General features: G+C 43.0%; 1 protein-coding gene across 5 annotated transcripts in view; it reads left to right on the top strand.

Annotated features, from left to right (window-relative positions):
- LOC132396489 (nipped-B-like protein) overlaps nt 1–21875 on the top strand; it is a 531210-nt gene that overhangs the window by 349709 nt on the left and 159626 nt on the right. For all 5 annotated transcript variants that reach the window (XM_059974034.1, XM_059974035.1, XM_059974036.1 and 2 more), the window contains 3 exons: nt 13705–13794; nt 16326–16546; nt 16988–17090. In XM_059974034.1, coding sequence (XP_059830017.1) covers nt 13705–13794; nt 16326–16546; nt 16988–17090 — 414 coding nt within the window. The remainder of the gene's footprint in view (nt 1–13704; nt 13795–16325; nt 16547–16987; nt 17091–21875) is intronic.

The raw sequence follows: 21875 nt of genomic DNA on the forward strand, positions 1-21875 counted from the left end.
GAGCACGGACAGATGGGTGCCGCCCCTGAACCTGTTTAGCACATTGAATGTTCATGGAGAACCTGGTGCTAAAATATTCGCAGACGACCTAATTCGGGCTCAGGGTTTCGTAAGTAGCAGAGCAGCTACCTCACTGCAATCTACTGAAAGTCATCCCTCAAGCCAAACTTTTGTCAGCTGATAGATCCTACCTACCTACAAGGCGGGGAGGGCACACGCCCTGTCGCACTCCTCGTTCGGTCGGTCTCTTTCTCCGGACTGCGACCACTGCGGCCCCACTACAGGGACCTCCAGCCCTTACCTTGTCCTCTCACTGGTGTGTTGCAATGATTTTATATGTTCATACGAGAAAAATATGCGCTGTGTTTAATATCCAAACGTTACTTAAAATGTTATGATGCTATTGACTTATAAGTGAGTTATAATTGACTTATCACTATTTTCATGCGAAGAAAATATACACTGTGTGTTTAATGTTAAATTCATTAGATAAATCCTTTTAGAAACGAAATTGAGTGTATTAGCCACTTATAAGTGACTTATAGTTGACTTATCACCTATATTCCGGTCATGATTTACACCCCCACCACCCCCCCCCCCCCCCCCCCGTCGGCCGTTCTGCAAGAATATTATCGATACTAAACTGGTCCGCGGTGCAGGAAAGGTTGGTGACCCCTGGTCTACTAGACAGACTAGTAATTCCTTCATTGAAGTAATTCATCTCCGAAATTTATATAATCTCTTGAAATTACATAAAAGAGATTAAAATTATTTGAGGGAAGGAGGAAATATGGGAAGTTCCTCTTGAATAAAATGTTACTGAGGCCACATTTGGAACACTGAGTTTAGTTTTGCCTCACCCTGCTATTGGAAAGGCGCAAAGCTGGAAAGAGTGCAAAAGTGATTTACAAGGGTTTTACCAGGACTCAATGGACTGAGTTATAGACAGAGGTTGAGAAGGTTGGGATTTTATTATCGGAACATGAAGGAGGGAGTAGTGATATTATAGAGGTGTATACAGTTATGAAGGACATAGATAGGGTAACTGAACAGAGTCTTTTTCCCAGGGTTGGAAAATCAAGAACCAGAGAGCATAGGTTTGAGGGGAGAGTTTAGGAATCTGAGGGGCAACATTTTTCTGGACTGATCTGCCAGAGGAACTGAGCGAGGCAGGTAGATGAACAGCATTTAACAGGTACTTGGACAGGTACAAGGATGGAAATGGTTTAGAGGGATATGTGACTATCTTGGATAGGAACCTTGGTCAGTTGGGCCAAAGGATCTGTTTCCATGTTCAATGACCCTTACGCCCTCAACTCCTCCAAGGATTACCAACAAGTGTTCAAGGACATCTTAGACTTGAATTTCTTACAACAGTCTATAGTTAGAAGTAGATAGATCTGAATGTAGTGAGATACTTCATAAAATTCAGAAGATCTTCACTGTTCCAGAAGAATTTTTTCTAAATATCAATTCTAGAGCTGGCCTTGTACAATTTCAGATAGTGATCCAAAAGCAAATTGTGATTCCTGGGCCTATTTGAACAAGCTGTCAGCTCGAACACAGTCTGTTTTTATAATAGATTATCCCAGCTTCTGTCTTTAAGTTAAGCAATTTGCAGCTTTCCAGAATCAATGCTGAGTTCACAAACATTTTTCCAGAACATTGCTGTTCTCATTTTTTACCTGTTTTTTTCTTCTTAAAATCTCCCTTTGCATCTATGGTATTTTAGAGAGTGTATCTTTAAAGAGATTCAGGTGAAAAAGGAGCACAGTATCACCTGTGGGGAAAAAAATTAAGAAAAATCCCAAAGCAAAAGCAAGAAAAGGCCATAGGGATTCAAGGGGATATAGGTGAAATCTTGTGTGCATATTTACATAATAGAAAGAACAGTACAGCGCAGGAACTGGCCATTTCGCCTACAATGTTGTGCCAAACCAAATGGCCATCTAAACTACTCCCTTATGCCCACACTATGTCCATATCTCTCCCTTTTCCTCACATTCAGGTGCCTATCTAAATGTCTCCTAAAAGTTTCTGCATCTACTGCCACCCCAGGTAGTGCATTGCAGGTGCCCAAGTCTATCTACTGTAAGCCTCTCATAATCTTATACACTTCTATCAGATCTCCGTTCCAATTCAGTAAAGAGAAAAAATGATGTAGTTAAAGAATTACTGGATTGGTGTGTGGATATTTAAAACTAATTTAGGAGGCTCTAGATATCTTTGGTGGTTAAGTCTACAGAGCATGAAGAGATGAGTCCCAGGCTGCCATGGAGGCAGTAGAGGAATACTGAAACTCTGACTGAAATTTAGCCACATGAGAAGTGTCAGATATTAAGTTAATATATATATTATTATTATTATTATTATATATATGTTACTTTCAGATTTTCCCTCAGCCTCCATTGCTCCAACAAAAACAATATGAGTTCATCTAACTTCTCCTTACAGCTAATACACTCCATTTGAGGCAACATCCTGGTGAGCCCTCGCCAAAGTTTCTTCATCCTTTCTGCAATGCATTTACCAGAACAACAAAGCTATGTTTAGGACACATTTGGAGGATTGTGTACAAATCTGGTCACCCCATTACAAAAAGAATATCGAGGCTTATCAGGAAGCCTGGATGAGAGGGTATGTGCTGTAAGAAGAGATTAGACAAACATGAGTATTTTCTCTAGAGCGATGGAGGCTAAGGCCAGAAGCTTATAACATTATGAGAGGCATAGATAGGGTAAATCACAAAATGGCTCTAGATAAAGAAGATACTTTGCTGGCAACTAACAGTAAAAAAGATACACACAAAGAATACTGCAGATGCTGTGTTCAAATCAACACGTACAGATACGCTGGAAGATCTCAGCAGGTTGGGCAGCATCCGTGGAAACGAGCAGTCAACATTTCGGGCCGAGACCATTCATCAGGACTGAAGAAGGATGGGGCAGGGGCTCTATAAAGAAGGTGAGGGGAGGGTGGGAAGGAGAAGGCTGGTAGGTGCCAGGTGAAAAATCAATCAGAGGAAAGATCAAGGGGTGGGGGAGGGGATAGGCAGGAAAGGTGAAGAAGGAATGTAAGGGGAAAGCACTGTGTAGTAGAAGAAGGCAGATTCATAAGAGAGGAGATAGGCAGCTTGAAGAAGTTGTATTGAGAACATCGTGAGCAGCTGCATCACTGCCTGGTTCGGAAATTGCACCATCTTGGATCGCAAGACCCTGCAGCGGATAGTGAGGTCAGCTGAGAAGATCATCGGGGTCTCTTCCTGCCATTACAGACATTTACACTACATGCTGCATCTGCAAAATAAACAGCATTATGTAGGACCCCACACACCCCTCATACAGACTCTTCTCCCTCCTGCCATCTGGGAAAAGGCACTGAAGTATTTGGGCTCTCACGTCCAGACTATGTAACAGTTTCTTCCCCCAAGCCATCAGACTCCTCAATACCAAGAGTCTGCACTGACACCAACTTACTGCAGCTTTCTGTGCCTATTGTATTGTTTACTATTGATTGTGATGCCTGCGCTGTTTTGTGCACTTTATGCAGTCCTATGTCTGTAGTCTAGTGCAGTTTTTTCTGTGTTTTTATGTAGTTCAGTGTAGTTCTTGTATTGTTTCATGTAGCACCACGGTCCTGAAAAAGACTCATTTTTACTGTGTACTGTGTCAGCAGTTATGGACGAAATGACAATAAAAAGTGACAACTTGACTTGACAATCACTTGAGACCTGAGAGCAAAAATTGCTTTATCAGAGAGCTTTGAGGGACAGCTGTGACCTATGTTTCACAGAGACTTGGCTCACCCCCAACTCTCCTGAAATGGCACTCCAACCTGTGATCCACTGCATGGACTAGACTGCAGCATCAGGTATGGGAAAGTGTGGCATCATCTGCTTTAAGATAATCTTATGTGTTCTCAGATGCAGCAGTCCTATTCCTGTCTTAAAACATTTGACTTAAGTGCTGAATTCACCGCCGTCATCCTGACTGCAATTTACATTACACCTCAAGCAGATGTCAAGCTAGCACTTGAGGAACTACTTGCCCTAATCAACAGAGCAAAGCAACGTAACCTGACAGCGGTTCAAAGCATCACTTGTAGCACTAGAGGACCCAATACCCGTGACCACTGCTATACCAACATCAGGAATACCTTCTCACTCCATCCCTTGCTCTCACTTTGATAAATCTGACCACTTGGCTGTGCTGCTTCTGCGTGCATATTGACAGAGACTGAACAGCATAGTACTGATGAGGAAGACTACAAAGAGCTGAATGGAAGAGGCAGAGTATTGAACTAAGGGTTGCCTCGATTCAGTGGATTAGACCGTGTTCAAGAATTCCATGCAGACTTAAGTACTTATGTGGATACGTATGTACCCACAGAAACATTCTGAGTCTTCCCCAACTAGAAGCATAGAAGCCCTTACCTACAGACTGAACCAAGAGATTTATGAGCATTAGATCTGTGACTTTAAGCTGTATGACCCAGAGTCACGTCACAAGGCCAAGTATGGGTTCCAGAAGACCATTGTGAGTGTTAAGAGTAAATTTCGGACTAAACTGGAATACAAATGGAACTTGGCAGCTGTGGCTGTATTACTTCCTACAAGGCAAGATTGGTTAGTTTAAGTGGCAATGACACAACTCCCAAGTGAATTCAATGCCTTTTATGCATGCTTCAGATAGGGAGAACTATGACACCCAAACAAGTTCCCACATCTCCAATTAACCCCATAATCTCGGTTTCTGAGGCTGACATCTTAGCATCCTTGAGGGTAGTGCAGACCAATTAGCTGGGGTATTTATGGACATATTCAACCTCGCATGTCTGGTTCCCACTGCTTCAAAAAGGCATCTGTTGTACCAGTGCCCAAGAAGAGCATTCAATCATGGCTGACCCTTTTTCCCCCTCCTCAACCCCACTCTCAGGCCTTCTCCTATAACCTTTGATGCCCAGTCCAATCAAGAACATACCAAGCTCTGCCTTAAATACACCCAACATCCTGGCCTCCACAGCTGTCTGTGGTAATAAATTCTACAAATTTACCACCCTCTGGCTAAAGAAATTTTTCTACATCTGTTTTAAATGGACACCCCTCTATCCTGAGTCTGTGCCCTCTTGCCCAGTCTCCCCTACCATGGGACTCATCCTTTCCACAGCTATTCTGTCTAGCCCTTTCAACATTCGAAAGGTTTCAATGAGAATCCCCCTTAATGCTTCTCAATTCTAATGAGCATAGACCCAGAACTATCAAACTTTCCTCATATGATAACCCTTTCATTCCCGGAATCATCCTTGTGAATCTCCTCTGGACCCTCTCCAATACTAGCACATCAGTTCTTTGATGAGGGGCCCAAAACTGTTTACAATACTCAAGGTGAGGCCTCACCAGTGCCTTATAAAGCCTCAGTATCACATCCCTGCTCTTATATTCTACACCTCTTGAAATGAATTCTTACCACTGACTCTCCTGCAAATTAACCTTCAGGTTGTTCTGTGCAAGGACTCCAAAGTCCCTTTGCATCTCAGATTTTTGGATTTTCTCCCTGTTTAGAAAATAGTCTGGATACTTATCTCTACTACCGAAGTGGATGACCATTCATTTTCCAACATTGTATTTCATTTACCATTTTCTTGCCCATTTTCTTAATGTGTATGTTCTTCTACAGCATTCCTGTTTCCTCAACACTTATCTCCCTCAACCAATCTTCATATCATCTGCAAACTTGGCAACAGTCATCTTTTCCATCATTTAAATCATTGATATACAGCATAAAAAGAAGCAGTCTCAATGTCGAACCCTGCGCAACACCATTAGTGTCTGGCAGCCAACCAGAATAGGATCCTTTTATTCACACTCACTGCCTACTCCCAATTAGCCAATTCTCTAATCATACCAGTAGCTTTCCTGTAATACCATGGGGTCTTAACTTGATAAACAGCCTCAAGTGTTACACCTGCCCCTATACCTCCTCCCTCACTACCATTCAGGGTCCCAAGCAGTCCTTCCAGGTGAGGTGACACTTTGCCTGTGAGTTTGTTGTGGTCATGTACTGTGTGGCCTCCTGTATATTGCTGAAACCCAGCGTAGATCAGGAGACTGTTTTGCGGAGTACCTATGCTCCATCTGCCAGATGAAGGAGGTCCTCCCAGTGACCACCTATTTTAATTCTGCCTTCCATTACCATTATGATAATGTGAATCCATGTCCTCCTCTACTGTCATGATGAGGCCACTCTCAGGTTGGAGGAGCAACAGCTTATACCCTGTCCTGGTAGCCTCCAACCTGATGGCATGAATATCAATTTCTTGAACTTCATGCAATGCACTGCAACTCCCCCCCCCCCCCCCACCCTTCATTCCCCATCCCCTATTTTTTATTAGTTTCTACTTAGAAGAATACAGAGTCAAAGAAAGTATATATAAAAGATCAGAAAAGATAAAAACAATTACGAGTTACATTATAAAAAACACAAAATGCTGGCAGAACTCAGCAGGCCAGACAGCATCTATGGGAGGAGGTAATAACGACGTTTCAGGCTGAAACCCTTCATCAGGAGTGAAGTAACATGGGATGGTCGAGGGGCGATAAGAAGTGGGGGGAGGGATAAAGTAGAGAGCTGGGAAGTGATAGGCTGGAGGGAAAGGGGCTGGGGGAAGGTGGAGAATTATGGGAAATAAAAGAGAAAGAAAGGTAGGGCTGGGGGGAGAGATTATAGTGAGGGGGGGAAAAAGAGAGAGAAAGAGAACCAGACTAAAATAATAGATAGGGATGGGCTAAGGGTGGGGGGCAGGGGTATCATCGGAGCTCAGTGAGTTGGATGTTCATGCCGGCAGGAAGGAGGCTACCTAGGCGGGAGATAAGGTATTGCTCCATCAACCTGCGTGTGGCCTCATCTTGACGATAGAGGAGGCCATGGACAGACATGTCGGAGTGGGAGTGGTCTGTGGAATTGAAGTGTGTGGCTACAGGGAGATCCCGCCACTGCTGGAGGACCGAGCGCCGGTGTTCAGCGAAACAGTCTCCCAGTCTGCGGCGGGTCTCCCCAATGTATAAATGGTCACATCGGGAGCACGAGATACAGTATGTCACCCCAGTTGACTCGCAGGTGAAGTGGTGCCTCACCTGAAAGGACTGTCTCGGGCCTGGGATGGTGGTGAGGGAAGAAGTGTGGGGGCGGGTGTAGCACTTCTTCCGTTTGCAGGGATGAGTGCCTGGAGGGAGGTCCATGGGGAGGGATGGTGGGGATGAATGGACGAGGGAGTCGCGTAGGGAGCGATCCCTGCGGAAAGCCGAGAGTGGTGGGGGGAGGGGAAGATGTGGTTGGTGGTGGGATCACGTAGGTGGTGGCGGAAGCTACGGAGGATTATGCATTATGAAGAGTTATGAGGCACCACTTCACCTGCGAGTCAGCTGCTGAGTTCTGCCAGCATTTTGTGTTTTTTATTTATTTCCAGCATCTGCAGATTCACTTATGTTACCAGTTACATTATATCTGTTCATAATAACAATTACATTACCTGGTATTCATATAAGTTAATCAATAGTTATATTGAACTATACTAATTTATTACAAAAGAAAAAAAGAGTCTAACCCCTACCAAAACCAAAGCTGTTCATTAAGGAGAAAAGAAGGTAAATACCTTATATAATAAAAATTAATAATAGCCAACATCTGAGTTTAAATAATGAATTGGTTTTGAAAATAATTCAGAAAAGGTCTCCATAATGTTTGAAAGTCTTGACAAGATTCAGAAATTGAACAATGAATCTTTGAAATCTGCTCATCTTTTTTACCCTCCAGTCCTGTTGAAGGGTCTCAGCCTGAAACGTTGACTTCTGTACTTTTTCCATTCATGCTGCTTGGCCTGCTGAGTTCATCCAGCATCTTGTGTGTGTTGCTTGTGTAACCTTCAGTTCGGCTAGCGGCTTAATCTAGGGGATGATAGCCCCCAGCCCAGCCAAACTTAAGAAATCTCGCTTGGGTGGATGCTGTGCGATGTGTCCCCTGTTACGAATCAGTACCTCGAAATAACAACAGTACACATTATGTGATTAGATGATTGAGCTTTATAATTCTTAATTTGACTATATGGTCAGTAAAGAAAAGGGCCCAATCTCATGAAACAGTCTAATGCGCAAAGGTTGGAGATCATAGTTTCGTCCATTTGTTCCCGTCGTCCTCCGGGCGTAGCTGACCCTTGGACCCTCGCTCCGCAGTCCACTCCGTCCAATGGTCTATCAGCTCTCCATTAGCATCCTCTCTCTTCTCTCCCTGACAAGAGTGCGAAAATCCATCTTCCAGACCCACAAGAAAGAACAACACCCTTCTCAATGGGTAACATACATACCAAAATCCCTACTATCTCTAAGACATAACACAAACATTGCTGCTACATAGAAACCATTACTTTAGCCTTAGTAGTAAAACATTACAGAGAGGCCATTACATTAGCAGTGAAACCTTACAGTGTGTTACACTTGGATATCCAGCATCTGTAGATTTTCTCTTGTCATGTGTGTCACCTTGTCAAAAGCCTTCTTAAAGTCCAAATGTACAATATCCACAGCGTTCCCTTTATCCATCCTATGTGTAATCTCCTCAAAGAATTCCAGTAAGTTTGTCAGGCAGGAATTTTGCTGAAGGAAACATAGAACATAAAATAGTACAGCACAGTAAAGGCCCTAAGGCCCACAATGTTGTGCTGACCCTAAAACCCTGCCTCCCATATATCCCCCCCACCTTAAATTCCTCCATATACCTGTCTAGTAGTCTCTTAAATTCCACTAGTTTATCTGCCTCCACCACAGGCTCAGGCGGTGCATTCCTTGCACCAACCACTCTCTGAGTGAAAAAACCTTCCTCTAATATCCCCCTTGAACTTCCCACCTCTTACCTTAAAGCCATGTCCTCCTGTATTGAGCAGTGGTGCCCTGGGGAAGAGGCGCTGGCTGTCCACTCTATCTATTCCTCTTAATATCTTGTATACCTCTATCATGTCTCCTCTAATCCTCCTCCTCTCAAAAGAGTAAAGCCCTAGCTCCCTTAATCTCTGATCATAATCTATACTCTCTAAACCAGGCAGCATTCTGGTAAATCTCCTCTGTACCCTTTCCATTGCTTCTACATCCTTCCTATAGTGAGGCGACCAGAACTGGGCACAGTTCTGCAAGTGTGGCCTAACCAGAGTTTTATAGAACTGCATCATTACCTTGAGACTCTTAAACTATGTCCCTTGACTAACACCCCATAAGCTTTCTTAACTACCCTATCTACCTGTGAGGCAACTTTCAGGGATCTGTGGACATGTAGCCCCAGATCCCTCTGCTCCTCCACACTACCAAGTATCCTGCCATTTACTTTGTACTCTGCCTTGGAGTTTGTCCTTCCAAAGTGTACCACCTCACACTTCTCCGGGTTGAACTCCCATCTGCCACTTCTCAGCCTACTTCTGCATCCTATCAATGTCTCTGCAATTTTCGACAATCTTCTACACTATCTACAACACCACCAACCTTTGTGTTGTCTGCAAACTTGCCAACCCACCCTTCTACGCCCACATCCAAGTCATTAATAAAAATCACGATAAGTAAAGGTCCCAGAACCGATCTTTGTGGGACGCCACTAGTCACAACCCTCCAATCCGAATGTACTCCCTCTGCAGGCAAGCCAATTCTGAATCCACCTAGCCAAACCTCCTTGGATCCCATGCCTTCTGCCTTTCTTAATAAGCCTACCATGTGGAACCTTGACAAATGGCTTACTAAAATCCATGTAGCCATACCATATTTTCGACCATGACCCTTGCTTCCATATAGATCACATCCACTGCACTACCCTCATCTATATGCCTGGTCACCTCCTCAAAGAACTCTAATAGGCTTGTTAGACATGATCTGCCCTTCACAACGCCATGCTGACTGTTCCTGATCAGAACACGATTTTCTAAATGTCCATCGATCCTATCTCTAAGAATCTTTTCCAACAGCTTTCCCACCACACACTGGTCTATAATTACCCGGACTATCCCTACTACTGTTTTTTGAACAAGGGGACAACATTCGCCTCCCTCCAATCCACTGGCACCATTCCCATGGACAATGAGGACAAAAGATCCTATCTAGAGGCTCAGCAATCTCTTCCTTTACCCTACTCGCCAAGGCCTTCTCATGCCCCATTCTTGCTCTCCTCAGCCCCTTCTTAAGCTCCTTTCTTGCTTCCCTATATTCCTCAATAGCCCCATCTGATCCTTGTTTCCTAAACCTCATGTATGCTGCCTTCTTCCACCTGTCTCGATTTTCCACCTCACTTGTCACCCATGGTTCCTTCACCCTACCATTCTTTATCTTCCTCACTGGGACACATTTATCCCTAACATCCTGTAAGAGATCCCTAAACATCGACCACATGTCCAAAGTATATTTCCCTGCAATAACATCATCCCAATTCACACCAACAAGTTCTAGCCTTATAGCCTCATAATTTGCCCTTCCCCAATTAAAAATGATCCTGTCCTCTCTGATTCTATCCTTTTCCATGATAATGCTTAAGGCCAGGGAGCGGTGGTCACTGTCCCCCCAGATACTCACCCGCTGAGAGATCTGTGACCTGACCCGGTTCTTACCTAACACTAGATCTAGTATGGCATTCCCCCTAGTCGGCCTGTCAACATACTGTGACAGGAATCCGTCCTGGACACACTTAACAAACTTTGCCCCATCCAAACCCTTGAAACTAATCAGGTGCCAATTAATATTAGGGAAGTTAAAGTCACCCATGATAACAACCCTGTTATTTTTTGCACCTTTCCAAAATCTGCCTCCCAATCTGCTCCTCAGTATCTCTGCTGCTACCAGGGGGCCTATAGAATACTACCAATAGAGTAACAGCTCCCTTCCTGTTCCTGCCTTCCACCCATACTGACTCAAAAGAGGATCCTGCTACATTACCCACTCTTTCTGTAGCTGTAATCGTATCCTTGACCAGTAATGCCACCCCTCCTCCCCTTTTTCCCCCCTCTCTATCCCTTTTAAAACACTGAAATCCAGGAATATTGAGAATCCATTCCTGCCCTGGTGGCAGCCAAGTCTCTGTAATGGCCACTAAATCATAATTCCATGTATGTATCCAAGCTCTCAGTTCATCAGCTTTGTTCCTGATGCTTCTTGCATTGAAGTACACACACTTTAGCTCTTCTACCTTACTACCCTTACATCCTTTATTTTGCTTCTCTTTCCTCAAAGCCTCTTTAGATGTTAGATCTGGCTTTACTCCATGCACTGTACTTGCAGTTCTCCCATGACCTTTATCCTTCTCCACCTCACTATCTGCTCTAACACTCTGGTTCCCCCTCACCCTGCAAATCTAATCTAAACAACCACCCCCCCCCCCCCCGGACCCCTGGAGCAGCACTAGCAAACCTTCCCGCAAAGATATTAGTCACCTTCCAGTTCAGGCGCAACCCGTCCCATCGGTACAGGTCCCTACCTTCCCTGGAACAAGGCCCAATTGTCCAGAAACATGAAGCCCTCCCTCCTGCACCAACTCATTAGCCACGTATTTAGCTATATTATCTTCCTATTTCTAGCCTCACTAGCACATGGCACTGGTAGCAATCCTGAGATTGCAACCCTGGAGGTCCTGTCCTTCAACTTTGCACCTAACTCCCTAAGCTCTCTTTGCAGGGCCTCCTCTTCTTCCTATCCACGTCATTGGTCCCTACATGGATCACGACATGTGGCTGCTCACCCTCCCTCTTGAGAATACTGAGAACTGGATCCGAGATATCGCGGACCCTGGCACTAGGGAGGCAACAGACTATCTGAGATCTCGATCTCTCCCACAGAGCCTCTTAACTGTCCCCCTAACTATCGAATCCCCTATCACTGCTGCTCTCCTCTTTTCCCTCCTTCCCTTCTGAGCTGAGGGTCCAGTCTCAGTGCCAGAGACGTGACCACTGCAACTTGTCCCTGGTAGGTCGTCCCCACCAACAGTATCCAAAACGGTATACTTATTGTTGATGGAAACGGCCACAGGGGTGCTCTGCTCTTCCTGTCTACTCCTCTTCCCTCTCCTGACAGTCACCCAGCTACCTGTCTCCTGACTCTTAGGGGTGACTATCTCCCTGAAACTCCTGTCTATTTCTGCCTCTGCCACCCGAATGACATCCAGCTCCAGTTCCAGTTCCCTAACTCGGTTTTTCAGGAGCTGCAGCTGGATGCACCCTTTGCTGGTGTAGTCATCAGGGACAATTGTGCTCGCCCTGACTTCACACATACTGCAAACGGAGCACCCGACTGCCCTAACTGCTGCCTCCATTACCTACATCTAAGCTAATTAGATTAATTAAAGGAGCTTACCCAGCCTTAACTGACTGGTTGAAAGCTCGTCCTCAGCCTCTCGAGCCAAAGCCTTCCAGCTCTGACTCCCACTACTCCATTGCCCGCTCCGTTTAATCTGCTTGCTTTTTAAACTCTCCTGCTGTCTCAGAGGCTGACCTTCACGCGCTTGTGCAGTCGTGCCCTATTCAAACTGCTGAAGAAATTACTTACCCCCTCACAAGCTACTTGCTTTGTAAACTGTCCAGCTGTCTCAGAGGCCGACCTTCACGCACTTGCGCAGTCGTGCCCCGTTCAAACTGCCGAAGAAACCATGCTGACTTTGCCCTATCTTGTCCTGTGTCACAAACTCATCCTTGACTCCAGCATCTTCCCAACTACTGAGGTCAGGCTAACTGGTCTATAATTTTTTTTTCTGCTGCCTTCCTCCTTTCTTAAAGAGTGGAGTGACATTTACAATTTTCCAGTCCTCTGGCATCATGTCAGACTCCAGTGATTTTTGAATGATCATTACTTCTGTTCCACAATCTCTACCCTTCTTGATGACCATAAACTCAGGTGCATCTCAAGGCTGATAGCTTCGACTCCTACTCCCTATGTATGCAGCTCCTATGCCATGTGCAAATTTATCAATCAAGTCAAGTTTATTGTCATTTCGACCATAAACTGCTGGTATGGTACGCAGTAAAAATGAAACAACGTTCCTCCAGGACCCGGTGCTACATGAAAGAACACAAAAACTACACTAGACTATGTGAGACAGCACAAGGCCAGACTAGACGACATAAAACAGCATAAAAACTGCACTAGACTACAGGACTGCATAAATTGCACAGAACAGTGCAGGGCAGTACAATAATTAATAAACAAGACAGTAGGCACAGTGGAGGATAAATGATAATAATAAATTATGTAGATGTCAGTCTAGACTCTTGAGTATTGAGGAGTCTGATGGCTTGGGGGAAGAAACTTGCACAGTATGGTCGTGAGAGCCTGAATGCTTCGGTACCTTTTGCCAGATGGCAGGAGGGAGAAGAGCTCGTGTGAGGGGTGCGTTGGGTCCTTCACAATGCTGTTAGCTTTGCGAATACAATGACACCTGGACAAATCACAGCTGGTGATGAGTCTGCACAGGGATGAGAGAAGATACCTGTATATTCCAAAAATCAGAGGACAAATTGAAAATGGTAGAAACCTGGAACAATAAATGCCCTCAGACTTTTGCCACCTTGTTAATTAATATTATTTTCAAGTTTTGCTTTCCCCATAGTCTGAGCCTATGTGCGATCATAGTGGTTGACCCTCTGTGTGTGAGTTTATCATTCTGAGTTTTGCCAATAATGGTTTAAATCCTACAGGTTTCAGGGATTGAGGATGAAGTGCAACAGCTACAGAAGGCGTTGCTGGATTACCTAGATGAGAATACCGAGACTGACCCCTCACTAATGGTAAGTGAAATCTAGTTCAAAATAGAATTGAATTGAGAACAGACATGTTTTCCCGGTCCAGAAGTGAGAGGGAGAAGCTTTGAGAGGGATAAAACATAGAACAATGCAGCACAGTACAGGTCCTTCATCCCACGTAGCTGTCCTGATTTGTATACTTGTTCCATCATCAGTCTAACCTTCCGTCCTACATAATAAGTCCTATCTGTGTCTCTTAAATGTCTCTATTGGGTCAGCCTCGACTACCACCCCAGCACTACATTCCAGGTACTTACCACTCTTTCTGTAAAAACAAACATCATACTTCTGACATCACCCTAAACTTTCCTCCACTTGCCTTAAGAATGTCCTCTGCTGTATAACTTTTTTTTTTGCACAGTGTGTAATACTTGGAATACAAAGCCAGAGGAAGTAGTGGAAACAGGTGCAATCACCATATTGGAAAGGCATTCAGCTAATCACTTCAATAGGCAAAATATAAAGGATACAGACCCTACCTGGGTAAATATAAGGGCAAACAGGTCTTCATAGATCTAATGGGCCAAAATACCCATTTTCATGCTATGTAAGTCAGAGGCTGTTATGACTTTATATTCTTCATTAGAGCATAGAACAGTAGAGCACAAGAACAGACCCTTCTGCCGAACCAAATAAATTTATAATTAAAAAAGGCCACCTAATCTAATCTCATCTGCCTATGCAATGTCCATATTTTACATAGATTCTCATCTTAGCCATTCTGGCCTGCTGTATGGTTTCTATCTTGAAATATAATAATGTGACATGGTCGCATACAAGAACATAGTTCAGCACAGGAACAGGCCTTTTGATATTCCTCCATTCCTTGGTTATATATATATATATATATATATATATATATGTGTCTAAATTACTTTTAAATATTTCTGTTATACCTGCATCCTTCAATTCCACTGGTAGTGTATTCCAGTCACATGCACTCTGTATAAAAATAAACTTGTTTCGTAATCTCCCTTAAACTTTTCCCTTTTTCTATGGTCAAGCCAATTCTGAATTAAATCTACCAAGTTTCCTTGGATCCCTTGTGCCTTAGTTTTCTAGATTACCCACCATGATGGCCCTTGTTAAAAGCTTTCCTAAAGTCAATGTAGTCTTGACTATCTATAATAAATACATGCTTTCTGAGAAGTGAGTAGACCCAAACCTTCAGAATCTTCTCCACTAATCCCCCTACCACTGATTTAAAGGTCAACAGCCTATAATATTCTGGTGGTCCACTGCCCTTCTTAAACAGAGGAATAATATTAGCTATTCTCGGGCAGTCTTCTTGGATTTCTCCTGTGACTGAGTAGAATACAATGATCTGTCACGACGCCAACAATCTCCTTTCCTGCCTCTCTTGCATTCCATAAAGCCCTTGAGATACAGCTACCTTCCTGCTCTTCAAGAAACTAAAGCTGAAGGGCCTGAACTCTTCTATGTCCTATCTACTCTTCCTCAATATCAACATGCCCTACAATATCCAAATATTTCTCCCTCATCTTGCTCTCCTCCATGTTTTTGTCCTTGGTGGATATTGATTCAAAGTGCTTGTTTAATACTACCCATTTCCTTTGTAACTTCTCCATAGTTACCCTCTTGTATGTAATGCAAATATAAAATGCTTTGGGATTCTCTTTAATCCCACTTCCCAAGGATATTCTATGGATCTTTTTAGATCACCTGATTCTTGTTTAAGTTCTTTCCTGCTTCCTTAAAAGGTCCTGTCAGATTTCAGCATCATAAATCTTACAAATGCTTGCTTTGTCTTTTTGCATGTTTAACATCATTTGTCATCTAGAGTTCCCAATCCTTGCCATTTTTGTCATTCTTCCTCAAAGGAGCATGTTGACCCTGTACTCTGACCAGCTGGTATTTAAACAACTCCTATATGTCAATCTTAACATAGTATTTATTTAAGGACAGTAGCTACATGGAATTCCTGAACTACCTGTTACCCTTGGTGGCTTTTCATTCCCTTCCTTCCTGTGCAGTCATTACCTGAAGTCTGACTATTTTACTAAACATGTTACCCATGTATAGCTCAGCATCGTAGGCACTCGCTAGTAAATCCATATTGCAGCTCCACAATTATCAGCTGAATCCACTTCCTGCACATGTGATCACTATGGAAATGTCCCTAACTTTCTACTTTGTTTGTGTATAGCTCTGAGTTTCACCTTCAGGTTTCCCTTATGATTGAAAGCTTTTCATGTTGTTTGAAATTAGCCCAAGTGTTTTCCAAGGTGTCGTCCACAGTGAAGACAACCTAAAAATGATGTCACATGTCTGCTGCTTCATTTCCTGTTATTTAGTCACCAGTCTTATTCTCCAGAGGTTCCACACCAACCTTAGTAGCCTTCTTCCTCTTTACACATCCGTAGAGCTTCTTACTGTTTGTTTTGATACTGCAGTCAAATTTTCTCAAAATAGTCAGTTTAGGCCCTTCTGAACTAGTGTAAGGTTGCTAATTGCTCTGGATGATCCTGCAATAAGTGTGTATGTGTGTTTTCAAGTTTGCTAGGAAATTTTACATTGCACAATGGTTCCGTGACACTACAATGGAGACAGAAAAAGCAATGAAGTCACAGAATCAGAAGGATGATGACTCCTCAGATGGGACACAGCATGCCAAGGAACTTGAATCCACAGGAGAGATTATGCAAAGAGCAGAAAAACGCAAGAAGTTCCTTCGCTCTGTCATCAAAACTACCCCAACTCAATTTAGCACCCTGAGGTAAGGTACAACGCGCCACATTTTTGGGAGAATTTTGTATATGGTACAGGACGATCCATTTATGAAATACTTTCTTCATAGAATAGGTGCTTCTCATTCTTTCTTTGATGCAGGCTTAGTCGTGAAAGTCAGAATGTAGGTGGGTGTAATTCGTGGCAGCATTATGATTCTGTTTGTTGATATATGTGTGTGTGTTTGTTAGTGCAGTGCAATATTCTGCACAGAAAAATATGTCCAGACAAGTTTCTACATTTAAGACCTGTAAACTGAAGGTTTAATGATTTCAAACCTAAAAAATGCTACTTTTTAACAGTTTCTAATTGTGGTACCTCTTGTGTCAGTGAAATAACTGGCCAAGTGGGTAACATTAGGCTGTTTAATAAATTGTTCCTGAGGTGGGCTACTCATCATGCCTTGCCTGACTTCCTTTTGCACCCACAGAATGAACTCTGCTAACGTGGACTATGAAGATGCCTGTTTGATTGTCCGATACTTGGCCTCTATGAGGCCGTTTGCACAGAGCTTTGATATTTATTTGACGCAGGTATGTGTTACTGATTGCAAAAAAAAACTGATGGATACTAGTTGAAAAAAGCCTTTGATGAAACGAGATACTTATAAAGTCGTTTAGTTTTTGGATTATGAACAAAGCATAGAGCTTTATCAGTGGGGATAGGGGCAACAGCATTATAGTCCATGTGAATTGTGGAAATTCACATTTGTGGAAATTGTGGTCTTTTCCTCTATTCTTCAAAGCCAATATATATCACAGAATGGAGATAGTGTTCTGGTTTACATAAAAATGTAAAAAGGGCCCAAGGTATCATTGGGGACCCAAGTCACCCCAACCACAAATTGTTCCAGCTGCTACCACCTAGGAAACAGTACCGCAGCATAAAAGCCAGGACCAACAGGCTTCGGGACAGCTTCTTCCACCAGGCCATCAGACTAATTAATTCATGCTGACATAACAGTATTTCTATGTTATATTGTTGTGCATATTATTTATTATAAATCACTATAAATTGCACATTTAGATGTAAAGATTTTTACTCGTGCGTATGAAGGATGTAATAAAGTCAAAATCAATTCAATTCAAATTCATTTCCTCTCCCACTTCACTTACAAATTCAAGACACCAATTTGGTTTATAGGCATTTCTTCCATTTTAGAGTGATCCTCTATTAAATTCTATGCCATAGACTTCATTACTCTAATTTCATTGCAAGAAGTGCTGCATTTTAGTTGTTAGCAATTTGCACATGCGATATTCAATTAAATTCCAGTGACTTCTACAGGTGCAATAATTCTAAAGGTGGGAGGTGGAGTTTTGTCTAGCCTTGTGTTTTTTAAAGATGCAATGTGGGGAAGATTAATCAAATTAAATACTCAGTTATGTCTAGATGTCAAAATACATCAGGATGTTGCCTGGATTAGAGAGGATGGGCTATAAGGAGAGGTTTAACAAACTTTGATTGTTTTTCTCTGGAGCGTCAGAGGCTGAGAAGGCAACTTGATATATGCTATTTCATCATGGCTGACCTATTATCCCTCTCAACTCCATTCTCCTGCTTCTCCCTATAACTTTTGAAGCCCTGACTAATCAGGAACCTGGTACTTAATGGTACCAATGACATGGGTAAGAAAGGTGAGGAGATCTGGAAGAGAGATTTTAAGGAGCTAGGTAGAAAGCTGAAAAGCAGGACCACCAGGGTAATAATCTTTGGATTGCTGCCGGTGCCACTTACTAGAGAGGGTCAGAATAGGAGCATTTGGCAGATAATTGTGAGGCTGAGGAACTGGGGCAGGAATTCAGATTTGTGGATCATTCAGCTCTCTTCCAGGGAAGGTACAACTTTTACAAAAGTGGCACCTGAACCTGAGGGGAACCAATATCCTTATGGACCTGTTTGGGAGGGTTTAAAGCAATTTGGTAGGGGAATGGGAACCAGAATGATAGAAATGCGAATGGGGCAGTTGGTTTACAAAGAGAGGCAGTGTGTAGTGAGACTGCTAGCAAAGACAGGCTGATGAAAAGGCTAAATTGCAGTCAGCGGGAGAGTTACAATGTAAAGGGAGGACAAAATCAAAAAGGGTGATTGAATATAGGACCAAAGGTCTTATATTTGAATACATAGAGTATATAGCATAAGGTATATCAACTTGTAACACAGAGAATGGTGAGTACGACATTGTGGGCATCACTGAGTCATGGCTGAAGGAAGCTTATAGCTGGGAGCTTAACATCAAAGGATACTATTGTCTCGAAAGGACAGGCTGATAGGCAGAGAGGTGGGGTGGCTCTCTTGGTTAAAAATGAAATCAAATCCTTAAAAGGAGGTGACATAGGGTCTGATGGTGGAGAACCTTTGGGGGTAGAGCTAAAGTACCGTAAGAGTAAAAAGATCCTGATAGGAGTTATATACAGGCCTCCGAACAGCAGCAAAGATGTTTATAAATCAGAGCATTGAGTATAGGAGTTGGGATGTAATGTTAAAATTGTATGAGGCATTGGTGAGGCCAAATTTGGAGTACTGTGTACAGTTCTGGTCACCGAATTATAGGAAAGGTGTCAACAAAATAGAGAGAGTACAGAGGAGATTTACTAGAATGTTACCTGGGTTTCAGCACCTAAGTTACAGAGAAAGGTTGAACAAGTTAGGCCTTTATTCTTTGGAGTGTAGAAGGTTGAGGGGGGACTTGATAGAGGTATTCAAAATTATGAGGGAGATAAATACGAGTTGAGGTGGATAGGCTTTTTCCATTGAGAGTAGGGGAGATTCAAACAAGAGGACATGAGTTGAGAGTTAAGGGGCAAAAGTTTAGGGGTAACACAAGGAGAAATTCTTTACTCAGAGAGTGGTAGCTGTGTGGAACGAGCTTCCAGTAGAAGTGGTGGAGGCAGGTTTGATATTGTCATTTAAAAAAAAATTGGATAGGTATACGGACAGGAAAGGAATGGAGGATTATGGGCTGAGTGCAGGTCAGTGGGACTAGGTGAGAGTAAGCGTTCGGCATGGACTAGAAGGGCCAAGATGGCCTGTTTCCATGCTTTAATTGTTATATGGTTTTATGTGGTTTACAAATTACTACAGGAGATAGAAGAGGTATGTCAAAAGGGCAATGTTATTGGGATTTCAATATGCAGATTGATCGGTAAAATCACATTGCTGCTGGATCACAAGAGGGGGAGTTTGTAGAAGTCTGCAGGATAGCTTTATAGTGCTGAGCTTTTGGTTCAGGCCATTCGTGGAGCAACTATCTTGGATTGGGTATTGTGCAATAAACCTGATTTGATTAGGGAGTTTAAGGTAACAGAACCCTTCGGGTGGCAGTGATCATAATTTGATAGAATTCACCCTGCAATTTGAGAGGGAGAAGCTAAAGTCAGATGAATCAGCAAAGTAAAGGGAATTACAAATGCACGGGAGAGAAGCTAGCCAAAGTTGGTTGGAACAGATGACAACAAATCTGTATTCCGTCTGGGTAGCCTCCAACCTGATGGCATGAGCACTGATTTCTCGAACTTCCAGCAATGGGCCCCCAAACTCCTCCCCCCCTTCACCCTTCCCCATCCCCTTTTCCTTCTCTCAACTTATCTCCTTGTCTGTCCTTTGCCTCCCTCTGGTGCCCCTCCATTGCCTTCTGTCCTCACCCATCAGACTCCCCCTTCTCCAGCTCTGTATCTCCTTCATAAGTCAACTTCCCAGCTCTTTGCTTCATCCCTCCCCTCCCGATTTCACCTATCCCCTTCTGTTTCTTTCTCCCCTTTTAAATCTACTCCTCAGCCTTTTTCTTCAGTCCTGCCAAAATATTTTGGCCCAAAGCATCATCTACTTTTTTCCCATAGATACTGCCTGGCCTACTGAGTTCCTCCAGCATTTTGTTTGTGTTGCTTGGATTTCCAACATCTGCAATTTTCTCTTGTTTGTCCTTGTAATAATGAACAGTGTGGCACAGAGAGAGAATCTGTATTTACCCAGAAGTACCTTTATTGTCTTAACAAGTATGTGAATTCATACACTAAATACCTTGTGTGTACATCTGCTGAGTTTCCTGACTATCCTGAATATTCAAAAAATAGCAGAGGTATTACCCAGGCAAAGGAGACTGTGCTAGCTGGCCAGGCATTCCTGGGAGTCTCGATTCGCTTGCCATGTGTTCCATGCTCATGTAATGGTTATTTTTTGAAGTTTCCGCTGCCAGCACACACAAAGCGCCCACTTTTATATCCATTCCTTATCAATTCAAATATTTTATTCCAGTATCATTGCCCACAGGCGATGTGTCTGACCATTAACACCTTGTTGTTGGCTCTGCTCCAAGGCAGCATCCATGTATTGTTCTCTTTCCAGCAAATGACAGTCGATAATTTACAGCTGTATGTCCTCTAATCAACAACAAGCTATATTCACACAGAACAGATAATAGTCCGTAAGCCAGTAGGGTTGGTCGGTACCATCTGAGGGGAATAGTGCTCATAGTGATTTTTGGCAAGGTATACATCTCTAGAGTTAGAAAATATGTAATTGTATCGGTGTGCTACACGCAGCCCTAAAATAACGACACGGAGTCGGTAAACTGCAATCAAAGATAATTTTATTCGAACTTCACAGCCTTGCTTTTAAAGCCTCCCTCATCCCGCCCTCCCCGGGTGCGGACGCTCCAAGAGACACGTGCTCACAAACCCCCCCAGGCTTTTCACCCTTTGTTGCAGGCCTGGCCTTTGTGCCCTCACGCTAGCTAATTATGAGCCGGTTCGCGTGTGCTAGGAAGTGGGTCGCCACATAATAGCATTGCACCCGTGGTAGCTTTATGTGTGCTATCATGCATTTTATAATACTACCCCAAAATAAGCATTTCTGAAAAGTGGCCAATATAAAGTACAACATATATATTCAACCTAGTGGTATTTTGTCATCAGTGATCCCTCAACATTCAAATTTGTCACAATGATAGCTGAGTTCAAGCAGTTTTCATCAAATGTTATAAAATTCTACATTGAAAACTACGTCATTGGTGGCTCTCGCAGTACAGTGCCCAATTTCAGTAGAGTAAATCATTTCTTTTTTAGAAAAATATTTGTATTTTATTTTGGAAAAGTCAATAAAAACCCTAGGACGCATATAATCACATGGATTTGTAGGGAATTTATTCAGGAATTCAAATAGGTAATCAGTTTTTGTATATATTCCATATTAACATCAGTACAGCAGAAAATGTTACCCCACCCCCACCCCCAAAACATAAAAAACCTCATTTGGAGAAATTTCTGGAGTTCTGTCAATGTCAAGATATTTTCCATATTGTTTCAAATCAAAACAATCTT

The sequence above is a fragment of the Hypanus sabinus genome, chromosome 7 (genome assembly GCF_030144855.1).
Source record: "Hypanus sabinus isolate sHypSab1 chromosome 7, sHypSab1.hap1, whole genome shotgun sequence".
Lineage (NCBI taxonomy): Eukaryota > Metazoa > Chordata > Chondrichthyes > Myliobatiformes > Dasyatidae > Hypanus > Hypanus sabinus.